General features: G+C 51.5%; 2 protein-coding genes across 2 annotated transcripts in view; both read left to right on the forward strand.

Moving 5' to 3' along the window:
* Positions 1–4,763, forward strand: part of cops4 (COP9 constitutive photomorphogenic homolog subunit 4 (Arabidopsis)) — a 7,208-nt gene extending 2,445 nt beyond the window's left edge. Inside the window, exons 3-8 of the mRNA XM_080521711.1 lie at positions 745–898; positions 1,499–1,649; positions 1,739–1,909; positions 2,952–3,067; positions 3,270–3,354; positions 4,530–4,763. Of these exons, the coding sequence (XP_080377837.1) occupies positions 745–898; positions 1,499–1,649; positions 1,739–1,909; positions 2,952–3,067; positions 3,270–3,354; positions 4,530–4,663 (811 nt within the window). The 3' untranslated portion in view covers positions 4,664–4,763. The remainder of the gene's footprint in view (positions 1–744; positions 899–1,498; positions 1,650–1,738; positions 1,910–2,951; positions 3,068–3,269; positions 3,355–4,529) is intronic.
* Positions 4,764–5,160: 397 nt separating this feature from the next.
* On the forward strand, positions 5,161–17,638 carry LOC308148264 (septin-5-like; the record flags this gene model as incomplete). Its single annotated transcript, XM_080521709.1, is given in 12 exon segments — positions 5,161–5,211; positions 9,064–9,154; positions 10,979–11,065; positions 11,149–11,272; positions 13,530–13,647; positions 13,649–13,665; positions 13,758–13,875; positions 14,332–14,433; positions 15,276–15,372; positions 15,655–15,790; positions 16,257–16,359; positions 17,576–17,638. Coding segments are annotated over 12 exon segments (1,107 nt in total).
* Between the last annotated feature and the right edge of the window lie 357 nt (positions 17,639–17,995).

A 17,995-nucleotide genomic window follows, 5' to 3' on the forward strand; every position in this document is an offset into this window, starting at 1 on the left:
TTATTATTATTATTACTGATATATATATATAGTTTATATTATTGCTACCATTATTAGTAGTACTATACATGAGTATTCTACACTATTACACATTGTTATTATCTGTATTATTGTTATTATTATTATTATTATTATTACTGATATAAATATATATATATTGTTATTGTTATATTATTGCGACCACTATTAGTAGTACTATACATGAGTATTATGGACTATTACACATTGTTATTATCTGTATTATTATTATTATTACTATCATTATTATTATTAATATTATTACTGATATATATATATATATTGTTATTTTATTGTTACCATTACTAGTAGTACTATACACGAGTATTATACACTATTACACATTGTTATTATGTGTATTATTATTATTATTATTATATAATACCTACTTCTAATGGCTCTGCCACTGCACCTTACTATTTATTATCTTGCTTTGATCTCGTCTTATTTCTAAGTGCCCATGTTCCGTTCTGTGTTTTACTTTATGTCTTATACACAGATATTTTTATTTTTTACTTTTATTACTATTCTATTGTATTATATAATATTCGTATGTACCAGATTGCTGCAACAAGACAATTATCCATCCATCCATCCATCTATATCCTGGAGGAACTGTCTATATTTGAAGTCGTTGCCGTGGAAACAGGCCCCGTCCGGATTAAGCCCCGCCCACCCACCCCCGTGAACCAATAGCAGCTCACCTGAGTCCGTCTGGTCCCCCAGGCAGTACAACGTGGACTACAAGCTGGACACGTACCTGAAGATCGCCCGGCTCTACCTGGAGGACGACGACCCGGTCCAGGCCGAGGCCTACATCAACCGGGCCTCGCTGCTGCAGAACGAGTCGTCCAACGAGCAGCTGCAGATCCACTACAAGGTACCGGGGGGGGGGGGGGGCAGGCTGGGTACCGAGAGGTCCCGGGGGGGGGCGGAGCCAGGCTGTAGCATCTATTAGCCTACGTTTAGCGCCCACATTCGCACAGACGATGCTAATGTGCTAATCGCACAATATCCACTTTCTTCTACGTTAGCACAGCGAATGCTAATGTGCTAGTCGCACAATATCCACTTTCTTCTACGTTAGCACAGCGAATGCTAATGTGCTAATCGCACAATATCCACTTTCTTCTATGTTAGCACAGCGAATGCTAATGTGCTAATCGCACAATATCCACTTTCTTCTACGTTAGCACAGCGAATGCTAATGTTCTAATCGCACAATATCCACTTTCTTCTACGTTAGCACAGCGAATGCTATTGTGCTAATCGCACAATATCCACTTTCTTCTACGTTAGCACAGCGAATGCTAATGTGCTAATCGCACAATATCCACTTTCTTCTACGTTAGCACAGCGAATGCTAAGACCTTGCTCACCGTTAGCTCAACTGATGCTAACACTGAAGGTGTAATCATGTTGGCCAAATAGACTGCTGTGTACCCGTGTCTGGGTTGTTAGTAATCAGATTACTGTGCAGGTGTGCTACGCCCGGGTCCTGGACTTCAGGAGGAAGTTCATCGAGGCGGCGCAGCGATACAACGAGCTGTCGTACAAATCCATCGTCCACGAGAGCGAACGACTGGAGGCTCTGAAACACGCGCTGAACTGCACCATCCTGGCCTCCGCGGGTACCACACACACACACACACACACACACACACGCACACACACACACACACACACTCCTAACCGCGGTGTGTGACGGTGTGTGTTCCAGGGCAGCAGCGCTCTCGGATGTTAGCGACCCTGTTTAAAGACGAGCGCTGTCAGCAGCTAGCGGCGTACGGCATCCTGGAGAAGATGTACCTGGACCGGATCATCCGCGGGAACCAGCTGCAGGAGTTCGCCGCCATGCTAATGCCCCACCAGAAGGCCACCACCGCTGACGGTGAGGGTGGAGGTTAGCGTGCTAACTCGTCAGTCTGCTAAACGTTGCTCTCTTTATGCTATGAACTTCCTTGGAGGCTAATGCTACTGACAGGTCCTGTGGATAGAAGCTAATGCTAGACGTCCCACCCAGACGAGTCGTGGTCAATGTTCACTTCCTGTTTGTTACAGCGACTTCCTGTTTGTCACGGCGACTTCCTGTTTGTTGCATTGACTTCCTGTTTGTTGCATTGACTTCCTGTTTGTTACGGTGACTTCCTGTTTGTTGCAGTGACTTCCTGTTTGTCACGGCAACTTCCTGTTTGTTGCAGTGACTTCCTGTTTGTTACGGCAACTTCCTATTTGTTGCAGTGACTTCCTGTTTGTCATGGCGACTTCCTGTTTGTCATGGCGACTTCCTGTTTGTCATGGCGACTTCCTGTTTGTCTTGGCGACTTCCTGTTTGTCTTGGCGACTTCCTGTTTGTCGCGGTGACTTCCTGTTTGTCGCGGCGACTTCCTGTTTGTTATGGCGACTTCCTGTTTGTTGCGGCGACTTCCTGTTTGTTACGGCGACTTCCTGTTTGTCACGGCGACTTCCTGTTTGTCGCGGCGACTTCCTGTTTGTTACGGTGACTTCCTCTTTTCCGGTGACTTCCTGTTTGTTTTGGCGACTTCCTGTTTGTTGCGGCGACTTCCTGTTTGTTGCGGCGACTTCCTGTTTGTTATGGTGACTTCCTGTTTGTTGCGGCGACTTCCTGTTTGTTACGGCGACTTCCTGTTTGTCATGGCGACTTCCTGTTTGTCACGGCGACTTCCTGTTTGTCGCGGCGACTTCCTGTTTGTTACGGTGACTTCCTGTTTGTTTTGGCGACTTCCTGTTTGTTGCGGCGACTTCCTGTTGGTCACGGTGACTTCCTCTTTTACGGCGACTTCCTGTTTGTTGCGGTGACTTCCTGTTTGTTATGGCGACTTCCTATTTGTCACTTCCTGTTGTTCACGGTCACTTCCTGTTGTTCACGGTCACTTCCGGTTTGTCACGGTCACTTCCTGTTTGCCCTCCAGGCTCCAGCATCCTGGACCGAGCCGTAATCGAACACAACCTGCTGTCGGCCAGCAAACTTTACAACAACATCACCTTCGAGGAGCTGGGGGCGCTGCTGGAGATCCCCCCCGCCAAGGTGGCCCCGCCCCCCTGCACCTTTAACCAATCGCTGCAGGGCACGGATTAAGCAACTTTGTATATATTGTGTGTGTGTGTGTGTGTGTGTGTGTGTGTGTGTGTGTGTGTGTGTGTGTGTGTGTGTGTGTGTGTGTGTGTGTGTGTGTGTGTGTGTGTGTGTGTGTGTGTGTGTGTGTGTGTGTGTGTGTGTGTGTGTCCAGGCAGAGAAGATTGCCTCTCAGATGATCACAGAAGGACGGATGAACGGCTTCATCGACCAGATTGACGGCATAGTGCACTTTGAAAGTAAGTGTGTGTGTGTGTGTGTGTGTGTGTGTGTGTGTGTGTGTGTGTGTGTGTGTGTGTGTGTGTGTGTGTGTGTGTGTGTGTGTGTGTCTAATCACAGTTGCTAAAAAAAACAAAAAATGATTTAAATTTACGCAGAAACAAGGGAAACCATGAAAACAATGTAATTTTCATGTTGGGCCACTAGTTGGTGCTGTTGTGAGTTTTAGTACTGAGAGCACACACACACACACACACACACACACACACACACACACACACACACACACACACACACACACACAGCAGAGCACAATGAGCTCTCAACAGACCAGCCGGTTGGATTGTTATTACGGTGACTGTCAAAATAAAAGCACCAGGTCCAGCAGGATAAAGACTGGGAGTCGTGAGACCAGAGGAAACGTCGTCCTCCGACTGACCCTACTGAGCATGTGCAGAACTACTGGTCAAGTTTCCTCCGTCGCCACGGAGACGGCGTTTTCAAAAAGTTGCACTTTCAATAATTTTGAGCTCCGTTTTCTGTAAACGAGACCCGAGACTCAAACTGTGGGATCAGAACACACACACACTGCTATTCATGACATCACGGAGAGGGGGTGGGGCTAGAGGTCGGGAGGCGGGGCTAGAGGTTGATAGGCGGAGCTAGAGGTGGAGATGTGGGGCGAGAAGTGGGACTAGAGCTGGAGAGGCGGGACTAGAGGTCGGGAGGCGGGGTTAGAGGTGGAGAGGGGGCAGGGTAGAGGTGGAGACGCGGGGCTAGAAGGAGAGGCGGAGTGAGAAGTGGGACTAGAGGTGGAGAGGGACGGGGCTAGAGGTGGAGGGGCGGGGCTAGAGGCGGAGAGGGGGCGGGGCTAGAGGTGGAGACGCGGGGTTAGAAGGAGAGGCGGGGTGAGAAGTGGGACTAGAGTTGGAGAGGCGGGGCTAGAGATGGAGAGGGGGCGGGGTCGAGTTCGAGGGCGTGGCTAGAGGTGGAGAGGCGTGGCCGTGACATCGTCGGTTACAGCTAATCTACTTTTCGGGCTCCAAAAAAAAAAAACCGTGAGGATGATGGGACAGTCACCATGGTGACAGGAACCTGGTTGTGATTGGGGGGGGGGGGGGCGGGGCCTGAGTGTGGCCCTTTGCCAGGTGGGCAGGGCCTCATGTCTGACCCCCCCTGGTCTCTGTGTCTGCAGCCCGGGAGCCGCTGCCCACGTGGGACAAGCAGATCCAGTCTCTGTGCTTCCAGGTGAACAACCTGCTGGAGAAGATCCGGCAGGCGGCGCCGGAGTGGGCGGCCCAGGCCATGGAGGCCCAGATGACCCAGTAGACCCCCCCCCCCCAGACCACCTAGACCCCCCCCACCCCACACACACGGACTGATGTCTCCACAAAAACTGAAAAAAACTAAAAAACTAAATAAAGTCTGATTTGAGTCAAAGTGTCTCTCTTGTTTCTTCTTCTTTCTATCTTTCTCGCTTATTTATCTTTGATCTTTGATCACTTATTTATCTTTGATCTTATCCAGTTGGGGTCCTTTGGATTCTGGATTCCAGCACCAGTGTACCAGCAGTTGGTCTCCAGCGCCCCCCGCTGGAGCTTCACCTGAACTGCGCCCTTGTTTTTTTTTTTTGTTTCCTTCTGGGGTTTTTTTTTTTTTTTCATTCGAACAATAAACACGGTGGGAATAACCGTGAGCGCGCATGTGCTTCGAGCGCGTGCACGATGGGTTTTTGTCTTGTTTCCTTTCCTCGGCGGGGAGCTACTGCGCATGTCCGCAACCCCCCCCCTCTCAGTCTGCAGTCTCCATCAGCGGGCAGAGCCGACATGACGGCCAACAGCCGGTACCGGAGCCGCGCGCCCCGGACAGGTGAGCGCGTGCACGTGTGCGTCACAGCTGGATTGAATGTACTGATCATTTTAATTAATTTCTGCTGTGTGTGTGTGTGTGTGTGTCCACTGTATGTGTGTGGGTGTGTGTGTCTTTATATCCACTGTGTGTGTGTGTGTGTGTGTGTGTGTGTGTGTGTGTGTGTGTGTGTGTGTTGCTGCTCTGCTGGACTGGACTTCCGGCTCGACAAGACGTGGAGGTAAGAATTAAAAACACAGAAATCTAAATAGATAAATAATAAATACATAAATATTATAATAATAATGATAATAATAATAATCAAACGATAAATAGTTTATTAGAACCTGAATAAGTTTATTTCTGGAAGATAATCTGGCTCCAGTGTGTGTGTGTGTGTGTGTGTGTGTGTGTGTGTGTGTGTGTGTGTGTGTGTGTGTGTGTGTGTGTGTGTGTGTGTGTGTGTGTGTGTGTGTGTTCTAATTGGTTGCCGTGTCAACAATATGTTTCCTCCCTGAAGTTTAGGATGTAATCCTAATCTGGTGTGGATTAAGAGGATTGTTCCAGCTGTGAAGCTGCTTTCAATTCAGTTGTTTCGTTATTGTGCTGCCGTTGTTATAGTTACTGATTACATTCAATAGTTACTTTTTCAATTAATTTTACCAAAGATAACTTTATCAAGCAACGTATTTACTGTGTTGTTAATGTCCAATATAATCTGGATGTTAGAGGAGGAAGATGCTCTATAATCTGGTGTTAGAGGAGGAAGATGCTCTATAATCTGGTGTTAGAGGAGGAAGATGCTCTATAATCTGGTGTTAGAGAAGGAAGATGCTCTATAATCTGGTGTTAGAGAAGGAGGATGCTCTATAATCTGGTGTTAAAGGAAGATGCTCTATAATCTGGTGTTAGAGAAGGAAGATGCTCTATAATCTGGTGTTAGAGGAGGAAGATGCTCTATAATCTGATGTTAGAGGAGGAAGATGCTCTATAATCTGGTGTTAGAGGAGGAAGATGCTCTATGATCTGGATTAGACGAGGAAGATGCTGTATAATCTGGAATAGAGGAGGAAGATGCTCTATAATCTGGTGTTAGAGGGGGAAGATGCTCTATAATCTGGTGTTAGAGGGGGAAGATGCACTATAATCTGGTGTTAGAGGAGGAAGATGCTCTATAATATGGTGTTAGAGGAGGAAGATGCTCTATAATCTGGTGTTAGAGGAGGAAGATGCTCTATAATCTGATGTTTGAGGAGGAAGATGCTGTATAATCTGGATTAGAGGAGGAGGATGCTCTATAATCTGGATTAGAGGAGGAAGATGCTCTATAATCTGGTGTTAGAGGAGGAAGATGCTCTTTAATCTGGTGTTAGAGGAGGAAGATGCTCTATGACCTGGTGTTAGAGGAGGAAGATGCTCTATAATCTGGTGTTAGAGGAGGAAGATGCTCTATAATCTGGATTAGAGAAGGAAGATGCTCTATAATCTGGATTAGAGAAGGAAGATGCTCTATAATCTGGATTAGAGGAGGAAGATGCTCTATAATCTGGTGTTAGAGGGGGAAGATGCTCTATAATCTGGATTAGAGGAGGAAGATGCTCTATAATCTGGTGTTAGAGGAGGAAGATGCTCTATAACCTGGTGTTAGAGGAGGAAGATGCTCTATAATCTGGTGTTAGAGGAGGAAGATGCTCTATAATCTGGGTTAGAGGACGAAGATGCTCTATAATCTGGATTAGAGGAGGAAGATGCTCTATAATCTGGTGTTAGAGGAGGAAGATGCTCTTTAATCTGGTGTTAGAGGAGGAAGATGCTCTATAATCTGGATTAGAGAAGGAAGATGCTCTATAATCTGGTGTTAGAGGAGGAAGATGCTGTATAATCTGGATTAGAGGAGGAAGATGCTCTATAATCTGGTGTTAGAGGGGGAAGATGCTCTATAATCTGGTGTTATTAGTTTTTATTAGTAATCCCTGCAGTCAGTCAGTTACTGGGTAAAATATTGAAGTAACTGATTACTTCCAGCTCCTCCTGTTGTCATGTACGGTTGAAATAATGACTTCACTCAATGTTCAGTAACTGTAATTTAGTTACTTTAAAGTAATCAGTAACTACTGTATTCCCTTTAATGTATATCAGCATCAGAGTCGCCATTCACAATGCTGGTTGGTCACACACACACACACACACACACACACACACACACACACACACACACACACACACACACACACACACACACACACACTGCTCTCCTCAGCTAATGCATTCCGCATAGATTTAGCATTAAAAGGTTGTTGCATCCTTAAGTATAAATGTTTGAGGGGCGCAAACACACACACACACACACACACACACACACACACACACACACACACACACACACACACACACACACACACACACACACACCATCTGTGTGGTTTAGCCCCCCTCCCCCTCCTGTATTATGAACCACAGAGCTGCTCGGGGCACCACCGCTCTATAAAACATGAAGCATGATGAAGACGTCACACCCTCACATCTTCCTCCTCCTCTCCTCCTCCTCCTCTCCTCCTCCTCCTCCTCTCTCCTCTCCTCCTCCTCTTCCTCCTCCTCCTCTTCCTCCTCCTCCTCTCCTCCTCCACCTCCTCACTCCTCTCCTCCTCCTCCTCCTCCTCCTCCCACCTCCTCTCTTCCTCTCCTCCTCCTCTCCTCCTCCTACTCCTCCTACTCTCTTCCTCTCCTCCTCCTCCTCCTCTCTTCCTCTCCTCCTCCTCCTCCTCTCTTCCTCTCCTCCTCCTCCTCTCTTCCTCCTCCTCCTCCTCCTCCTCCTCCTCCTCCTCCTCCTCCTCCTCCTCCTCCTCTCTTCCTCTCCTCCTCCTCTCCTCCTCCTCCTCCTCTCCTCCTCCTCCTCCTCTTCCTCCTCTTCCTCCTCCTCCTCTCCTCTCCTCCTCTCCTCCTCCTCCTCCTCCTCCTCCTCTCTTCCTCTCTTCCTCTCTTCCTCTCCTCCTCCTCCTCTCCTCTCCTCCTCTTCCTCTTCCTCCTCCTCCTCTCCTCTCCTCCTCCTCCTCCTCTCTTCCTCTCCTCCTCCTCTCCTCCTCCTCCTCCTCTCCTCCTCCTCCTCCTCTTCCTCCTCTTCCTCCTCCTCCTCTCCTCTCCTCCTCTTCCTCCTCTCCTCCTCCTCCTCCTCCTCCTCCTCCTCCTCCTCTCTTCCTCTTTTCCTCTCTTCCTCCTCCTCCTCTCCTCTCCTCCTCTTCCTCCTCCTCCTCTCCTCTCCTCCTCTTCCTCCTCTCCTCCTCCTCTTCCTCCTCCTCCTCCTCTCCTCCTCTTCCTCCTCCTCCTCTCCTCTCCTCCTCCTCCTCCTCTCTTCCTCTCCTCCTCCTCTCCTCCTCCTCCTCCTCCTCTCCTCCTCCTCTCCTCCTCCTCCTCCTCTTCCTCCTCTTCCTCCTCCTCCTCTCCTCTCCTCCTCTCCTCCTCTCCTCTCCTCCTCCTCCTCCTCCTCTCTTCCTCTCTTCCTCTCTTCCTCTCCTCCTCCTCCTCCTCCTCTCCTCTCCTCCTCTTCCTCCTCTCCTCCTCCTCTTCCTCCTCCTCCTCCTCTCCTCTCCTCCTCTTCCTCCTCCTCCTCTCCTCTCCTCCTCCTCCTCCTCTCTTCCTCTCCTCCTCCTCTCCTCCTCCTCCTCCTCTCCTCCTCCTCCTCCTCTTCCTCCTCTTCCTCCTCTCCTCTCCTCCTCTTCCTCCTCTCCTCCTCCTCCTCCTCCTCCTCCTCCTCCTCCTCTCTTCCTCTCTTCCTCTCTTCCTCTCCTCCTCTTCCTCCTCCTCCTCTCCTCTCCTCCTCTTCCTCCTCTCCTCCTCCTCTTCCTCCTCCTCTTCCTCCTCCTCCTCCTCCTCCTCTCCTCCAGGAGAAAGAGTACGTAGGCTTCGCCACTCTTCCCAACCAGCTGCACAGGAAGTCGGTGAAGAAAGGCTTCGAGTTCACGCTCATGGTGGCAGGTGAGCGGCGGGTCACCCACCCTCCCTGGTTATCGGGTCACCAGGTCACCCACCCTCCCTGTTATCGGGTCACCAGGTCACCCACCCTCCCTGGTTATCTTCCCTGGTTATCGGGTCACCAGGTCACCCACCCTCCCTGGTTATCTTCCCTGGTTATCGGGTCACCAGGTCACCCACCCTCCCTGGTTATCTTCCCTGGTTATCGGGTCACCAGGTCACCCACCCTCCCTGGTTATCTTCCCTGGTTATCGGGTCACCAGGTCACCCACCCTCCCTGGTTACCTTCCCTGGTTATCGGGTCACCAGGTCACCCACCCTCCCTGGTTACCTTCCCTGGTTATCGGGTCACCAGGTCACCCACCCTCCCTGGTTATCTTCCCTGGTTATCGGGTGACCAGGTCACCCACCCTCCCTGGTTATCTTCTCTGGTTATCGGGTCACCAGGTCACCCACCCTCCCTGGTTATCGGGTCACCAGGTCACCCACCCTCCCTGGTTATCTTCCCTGGTCACATTGTTTTTAGGAACCTTTCTTAAACGAGTTCCAGAGTGGAGGAGTTAGAAAACCCCGTGTGGATGGACGAGACGAACGTTAGCTGGAGACGACGTCATGGCCACGCCCTCTCGACCACTAGCCCCGCCCCCTCGACCTCTAGCCCCACCTCTCCACTTCTAGCCCCGCCCTCTCGACCTCTAGCCCCACCTCTCCACTTCTAGCCACGCCCCCTCGACCTCTAGCCCCGCCTCTCCACCTCTAGCCCCACCTCTAGCTCCGCCTCTCGACCTCTAGCCCCGCCTCTCCACCTCTACCCACGCCCTCTTGACCTCTAGCCCCACCTCTCCACCTCTACCCACGCGCTCTTGACCTCTAGCCCCACCTCTCCACTCTCCACTTCTAGCCACGCCCCCTCGACCTCTAGCCCCGCCTCTCCACCTCTAGCCCCACCTCTAGCTCCGCCTCTTGACCTCTAGCCCCGCCTCTCCACCTCTACCCACGCCCTCTTGACCTCTAGCCCCACCTCTCCACTTCTAGCCACGCCCCCTCGACCTCTAGCCCCGCCTCTCCACCTCTAGCCCCACCTCTAGCTCTGCCTCTCGACCTCTAGCCCCGCCTCTCCACCTCTACCCACGCCTCTCGACCTCTAGCCCCGCCTCTCCACCTCTACCCACGCCTCTCGACCTCTAGCCCCGCCTCTCCACCTCTACCCACGCCTCTCCGACCTCTAGCCCCGCCCCCTCCACCTCTAACCACGCCTCTCCACCTCTAACCACGCCTCTCCACCTCTAGCCATGCCTCTCGACCTCTAGTCCCGCCCCCTCGACATTGAGCCACTTCTCCCGACCTCTAGCCCCGCCTCTCCAACTCTCGCCCCGCCCCCCTCTCCTTGACGTCATTAACAACACTAGCATGACGGACCACCTGCTCCAGGTGGTCCGTCATGCTCCGTGTCGCGTCGCAGCGCCGCCACCAGGCCTGGCAGGTGAACTACATGTGGTGAACTACATGTAGTTCCCCTGGCGTTCGGGATGCAGATTTTTTTGTCTCGGGCGACGGAGACAGGATGTCCTGGTCTCAGCGGCTTCGTCTTCACGCCTCCTCTCTTCTCCCGTCTCCCGTCTCCCGTCTCCCGTCTCTGGCTCCTCCGATGAGTCACCAGAAGCTCCGCGCCGCTTAACGAGGAATAAATTAGCCTGAACATCCGAGTCTGTTAACGACCCGTCAAGACGACTGATCGGTGTGTGTGTGTGTGTGTGTGTGTGTGTGTGTGTGTGTGTGTGTGTGTGTGTGTGTGTGTGTGTGTGTGTGTGTGTGTGTGTGTGTCAGGGGAGTCCGGTCTGGGTAAGTCCACCCTGGTGAACAGCCTCTTCCTCACCGACCTGCACAAAGACCGGAAGCTGCTGAACGCTGAAGGTGAGTGTTTCGGCCAATCGGACGCCTCCGCCGCCGTCGCCATGGTGACGGACCGCGGGCGTTCTTGTCGTCGCCCCCCGCAGAGCGGATCCAGCAGACGGTGGAGATCACCAAGCACACGGTGGACATCGAGGAGAAGGGCGTGAAGCTCAAGCTCACCATCGTGGACACGCCGGGGTTCGGGGACGCCGTCAACAACACCGAGTGGTGAGGACACGTCTCAACTACGCGCCTGGAGTTTGGTGGACTGCTGGGGAACGTTGGTCCTGTAGTTTGGTGTACTTCTAGGGAAGGTTGGTCCTGTAGTTTGGTGTATTTTGAGGGAACGTTGGTCCTGTAGTTTGGTGTACTTCTAGGGAAGGTTGGTCCTGTAGTTTGGTGAATGTTGGTCCTGTAGTTTGGTGTATTTTGAGGGAACGTTGGTCCTGTAGTTTGGTGTATTTCTAGGGAACGTTGGTCCTGTAGTTTGGTGTACTTCTAGGGAACGTTGGTCCTGTAGTTTGGTGAATGTTGGTCCTGTAGTTTGGTGTATTTTGAGGGAACGTTGGTCCTGTAGTTTAGTGTATTTCTAGGGAAGGTTGGTCCTGTAGTTTGACGTAGTTTGGTGAAACGTTGGTCCTGTAGTTTGGTGTATTTTGAGGGAACGTTGGTCCTGTAGTTTGGTGTATTTTGAGGGAACGTTGGTCCTGTAGTTTGGTGTACTTCTAGGGAAGGTTGGTCCTGTAGTTTGACGTAGTTTGGTGAAACGGTGGTCCTGTAGTTTGGTGTATTTTGAGGGAACGTTGGTCCTGTAGTTTGGTGAATTTCTAAGGAATGTTAGTCCTGTAGTTTGGTGTACTTCTAGGGATGGTTGGTCCTGTACTTTGGTGTACTTCTAGGGAAGGTTGGTCCTGTAGTTTGACGTAGTTTGGTGAAATGTTGGTCCTGTAGTTTGGTGAATTTCTAAGGAATGTTAGTCCTGTAGTTTGGTGTATTTTGAGGGAAGGTTGGTCCTGTAGTTTGGTGTACTTCTAGGGAAGGTTGGTCCTGTAGTTTGGTGTATTTTGAGGGAACATTGGTCCTGTAGTTTGGTGTACTTCTAGGGAAGGTTGGTCCTGTAGTTTGGTGAATGTTGGTCCTGTAGTTTGGTGTATTTTGAGGGAACGTTGGTCCTGTAGTTTGGTGTATTTCTAGGGAACGTTGGTCCTGTAGTTTGGTGTACTTCTAGGGAACGTTGGTCCTGTAGTTTGGTGAATGTTGGTCCTGTAGTTTGGTGTATTTTGAGGGAATGTTGGTCCTGTAGTTTAGTGTATTTCTAGGGAAGGTTGGTCCTGTAGTTTGACGTAGTTTGGTGAAACGTTGGTCCTGTAGTTTGGTGTATTTTGAGGGAACGTTGGTCCTGTAGTTTGGTGTATTTTGAGGGAACGTTGGTCCTGTAGTTTGGTGTACTTCTAGGGAAGGTTGGTCCTGTAGTTTGACGTAGTTTGGTGAAACGTTGGTCCTGTAGTTTGGTGTATTTTGAGGGAACGTTGGTCCTGTAGTTTGGTGAATTTCTAAGGAATGTTAGTCCTGTAGTTTGGTGTACTTCTAGGGAAGGTTGGTCCTGTACTTTGGTGTACTTCTAGGGAAGGTTGGTCCTGTAGTTTGACGTAGTTTGGTGAAATGTTGGTCCTGTAGTTTGGTGAATTTCTAAGGAATGTTAGTCCTGTAGTTTGGTGTATTTTGAGGGAATGTTGGTCCTGTAGTTTGGTGAATTTCTAAGGAATGTTAGTCCTGTAGTTTGGTGTACTTCTAGGGAAGGTTGGTCCTGTACTTTGGTGTACTTCTAGGGAAGGTTGGTCCTGTAGTTTGACGTAGTTTGGTGAAATGTTGGTCCTGTAGTTTGGTGTATTTTGAGGGAAGGTTGGTCCTGTAGTTTGACGTATTTTGAGGGAACGTTGGTCCTGTAGTTTGGTGAACATCTAGGGAACGTTGGTCCTGTAGTTTGGTGAATTTCTAAGGAATGTTAATCCTGTAGTTTTGTGTACTTCTAGGGAACGTTGGTCCTGTAGTTTGGTGAATTTCTAGGGAACGTTGGTCCTGTAGTTTGGTGAATTTCTAGGGAACGTTGGTCCTGTAGTTTGGTGAATTTCTGGTCAATGTTGGTCCTGTAGTTTGGTGTACTTCTAGGGAATGTTGGTCCTGTAGTTTGGTGTACTTCTCGGGAACGTTGGTCCTGTAGTTTGGTGAATGTCTGGTGAACGTTGGTCTGGTAGTTTGGTGAATTTCTAGGGAATGTTGGTCCTGTAGTTTGGTGTACTTCTCGGGAACGTTGGTCCTGTAGTTTGGTGAATGTCTGGTGAACGTCGGTCCGGTACTTTGACGTAGTTTGGTGACCGTCGGTCCGGTAGTTTGACGTAGTTTGGTGAACGTCGGTCCGGTGGTTTGACGTAGTTTGGTGAACGTCGGTCTGGTAGTTTGACGTAGTTTGGTGAACGTCCTCCAGCTGGCGCCCCGTCACCGACTACATCGAGCAGCAGTTCGAGCAGTACTTCAGAGACGAGAGCGGCCTCAACAGGAAGAACATCCAGGACAACCGGGTCCACTGCTGCCTCTACTTCGTCCCCCCCGTTTGGACACGGGTAACACACACACACACACACATACACACACACACACACACACACACACACACACACACACACACACACCCTGACCCTGGGCTGCTCTACAGGCTCCGCCCCGTCGACGTGGAGTTCATGAAGGCGCTGCAGGACAAAGTCAACGTGGTTCCTCTCATCGCGAAGGCCGACTGCCTCACGCCGCTGGAGATCAGGAAGCTGAGGGAGCGGGTGAGACCTCGTGACCTTTGACCTCACGACCTTCGACCTCACGACCTTTGACCTCACGACCTTTGACCTCCGTCAGCCACTGGCTGCTCGTCACGAAGCAGAGCCACAACATTATGACCCCTGGCAGCTGAAGGGCCGAACGCCGACGAGCGGCTCGGCCCGAAACCAGGTCAGGAGTCAGACTGGTCCAGAAAACGAGTCCAAACCCAGTCAACGAGTCCAAAACCAGTCAACGAGTCCAAACCCAGTTTGGAACCAGCCTTAAACCCAGTCAACTAGTCCAAAACCAGTTTGGAACCAGTCCAGCTCCAGACCAGTCCAGAACGTCACACCTGATAACCAACCGGGGTGGTCTTAATGTTGTGGCTCATCCATGGAAGCTGCAGATTACTAGGAGTGTGTGTGTGTGTGTGTGTGTGTGTGTGTGTGTGTGTGTGTGTGTGTGTGTGTGTGTAGCTGCGGGAGGAGATCGACAGGAGCTCCATCAAGGTCTATCAGTTCCCCGACTGCGACTCCGACGAGGACGAGGAGTTCAAGCAGCAGGACAAAGAGCTGAAGGTGCTTCTCCACCGCTGCTCCACCCGCCCTCCGTCACCTCCGTCATCTCTATCACCTCTGTCACCTCACCTCCATCACCTCTGTCACCTCACCTCCGTCACCTCCGTCACCTCACCTCCGCCACCTCCATCACCTCCGTCACCTCACCTCCATCACCTCCGTCACCTCACCTCCGTCACCTCCATCGCCTCCGTCACCTCCGTCACCTCCGTCACCTCACCTCCATCACCGCCGTCACCTCACCTCCATCACCTCACCTCCGTCACCTCCATCACCTCCGTCACCTCACCTCCATCACCTCCGTCACCTCACCTCCGTCACCTCACCTCCGTCACCTCCATCACCTCCGTCACCTCACCTCCATCACCTCCGTCACCTCCATCACCTCCGTCACCTCACCTCCATCACCTCCGTCACCTCACCTCCGTCACCTCACCTCCGTCACCTCCATCACCTCCGTCACCTCACCTCCATCACCTCCGTCACCTCACCTCCGTCACCTCCGTCACCTCCATCACCTCCGTCACCTCACCTCCGTCACCTCCATCACCTCCGTCACCTCACCTCCATCACCTCCGTCACCTCACCTCCGTCACCTCCATCACCTCCGTCACCTCACCTCCGTCACCTCCATCACCTCCGTCACCTCCGTCACCTCACCTCCATCACCTCCATCACCTCCGTCACCTCCGTCACCTCACCTCCATCACCGCCGTCACCTCCATCACCTCACCTCCATCACCGCCGTCACCTCCATCACCTCCGCCCCCTCGGGAGGGGTGTAATGTAGTGGAGTAGTGGAGTAATGGAGTAATGGAGTAATGGAGTACTTTCACCCACAGGAGAGTTCTCCGTTCGCCGTGATCGGCAGCAACACGGTGGTGGAGGCGAGAGGACAGAGGGTCCGGGGGAGGCTTTACCCCTGGGGGGTCGTGGAGGGTGGGTGTGTGTGTGTGTGTCTGTGTGTGTGTGTGTGTGTGTATGTATGTGTGTGTGTGTGTGTGTGTACTGATGCTGGTGTGTGTGTGTGTGTGTGTGTGTGTGTGTGTGTGTGTGTGTGTGTGTGTGTGTGTGTGTGTGTGTGTGTGTGAGTGTGAGTGTGAGTGTGAGTGTGTGTCTGTGTCTGTGTCTGTGTGTGTGTGCACTGATGTGTGTGTGTGTGTGTGTGTGTGTGTGTGTGTGTGTGTACTGATGCTTGTGTGTGTGTGTGTGTGTGTGCAGTAGAGAACCCGTCTCACTGCGACTTCGTCAAACTGAGGACGATGTTGATCAGAACTCACATGAACGACCTGAAGGACGTAACCAGTGACTGTCACTACGAGAACTACCGGGCCCTCTGCATCCAGACCATGACCAGGTGAGTCCAGACCAGGTGAGTCCAGACCAGGTGAGTCCAGACCAGGTGAGGTCAGACCAGGTGAGTCCAGACCAGGTGAGTCTAGACCAGGTGAGTCTAGACCAGGTGAGGTCAGACCAGGTAAGTCCAGACCAGGTGAGTCCAGACCAGGTGAGCCCAGACCAGGTGAGTCCAGACCAGGTGAGTCTAGACCAGGTGAGTCCTCGTCCCAGCCAGCATACAACCGTCTGAAAATGTCCCAACACTGTTTGGTACTTCTGTTCTGGTTATAAACTCGTTAGTGGACTAGTTAGTCTACTAGCTAGTCTACTAGTTAGTAGACTAGCTAGTAGACTAGCTAGGCTAGTTAGTGGACTAGTTCGTAGCCTAGTTTGTGGACTAGTCAGTGGACTAGTTGGACTAGTTATTGGAGCAGCTAGCAGCCTAGCCTAGCTTCAGACTGACGCTAGCGCGTCTCGTCCTGCAGCAAGATGAACGCGGAGCAGCGGGTTGAGAGTCCGATTCCCCTGCTGCCGCTGGCGGCGCCCGACGTGGAGACGGAGAAGCTCATCAAGAAGAAAGACGAGGAGGTGAGTGGGCGGGGCTACGCCACGCCGCCGTGCCCACGACCCACCGCGGCGTCACCCCGTGTTCCCATGTCTCCATGTCTCCATGTCTCCGTGTCTCATGTCCCCATGTCTCCTGTCCCCGTGTCCCCATGTCTCCATGTCTCAATGTCTCCATGTCTCCATGTCTCCGTGTCTCATGTCCCCATGTCTCCTGTCCCCATGTCTCCATGTCTCGTGTCTCCATATCTTTGTGTGTCATGTCTCCGCGTCCCCATGTCTCCGTGTCTCATGTCTCCATATCTTTGTGTCTCATGTCTCCGTGTCCCCATGTCTCCATGTCTCCATGCCTTCATGTCTCTGTGTCTCATGTCTCCATGTCTCCTGTCTCCGTACCTTCATGTCTCCATGTCTCATGTCTCCATGTCTCCGTGTCTCATGTCTCCGTGCCTTCATGTCTCCATGTCTCATGTCTCCGTGTCTCCATGTCTCATGTCTCCATGCCTTCATGTCCCCATGTCTCCGTGTCTCCATGCCTTCATGTCTCTGTGTCTCATGTCTCCTGTCTCCATGCCTTCATGTCTCCATGTCTCATGTCTCCTGTCTCCGTACCTTCATGTCTCATGTCTCTGTGTCTCATGTCTCCATGTCTCATGTCTGCGTGCCTTCATGTCTCCGTGTCTCATGTCTCCATATCTTTGTGTCTCATGTCTCCGTGTCCCCATGTCTCCGTGTCTCCATGCCTTCATGTCTCTGTGTCTCATGTCTCCTGTCTCCATGCCTTCATGTCTCCATGTCTCCATGTCTCCTGTCTCCGTACCTTCATGTCTCCATGTCTCATGTCTCTGTGTCTCATGTCTCCGTGCCTTCATGTCTCCGTGTCTCCATGCCTTCATGTCTCTGTGTCTCATGTCTCCTGTCTCCATGCCTTCATGTCTCCTGTCTCCGTACCTTCATGTCTCATGTCTCTGTGTCTCATGTCTCCTGTCTCCATGCCTTCATGTCTCTGTGTCTCATGTCTCCATGTCTCATGTCTGCGTGCCTTCATGTCTCTGTGTCTCATGTCTCCTGTCTCCATGCCTTCATGTCTCTGTGTCTCATGTCTCCTGTCTCCATGCCTTCATGTCTCCTGTCTCCGTACCTTCATGTCTCATGTCTCTGTGTCTCATGTCTCCTGTCTCCATGCCTTCATGTCTCCGTGTCTCATGTCTCCATGTCCCCATGTCTCCGTGTCCTGCAGCTCCGGCGGATGCAGCAGATGCTCCAGAAGATGCAGCAGCAGATGCACGAGCAGGACCTGTGACCTCCCCAGGGTCCTACTGCCCCCCCTCTCACCCCCCCCCCCCCCCCCTCACCCCCCCAAACCGTCAATCCCGCCGCGCCGCCGCCAGACGAGACCCGCCGTCCTCCAGGTCCGGATCCACGCCAAACAGGAAGTGGCGGCGGCGTGACAGGATTGCACCGCTTCACTTCCTCACACGTTTCCATGGCAACAGGCCTGACGACAGAACCGGCGCTCAGATTATTAAAGTTAAACATCATTTAAACTCTGCAGCCAAAAAAACTATGTGAGGAAATATTTACTTTGATGATGAAAACAATGTTCAAACATCAAAGTTTATTGAGCTTTAGAAAAAAAATGTAACGGGATTCACCAGAT

Source organism: Blennius ocellaris, assembly GCF_963422515.1.
Source record: "Blennius ocellaris genome assembly, contig: SCAFFOLD_95, whole genome shotgun sequence".
NCBI classification, from domain to species: domain Eukaryota; kingdom Metazoa; phylum Chordata; class Actinopteri; order Blenniiformes; family Blenniidae; genus Blennius; species Blennius ocellaris.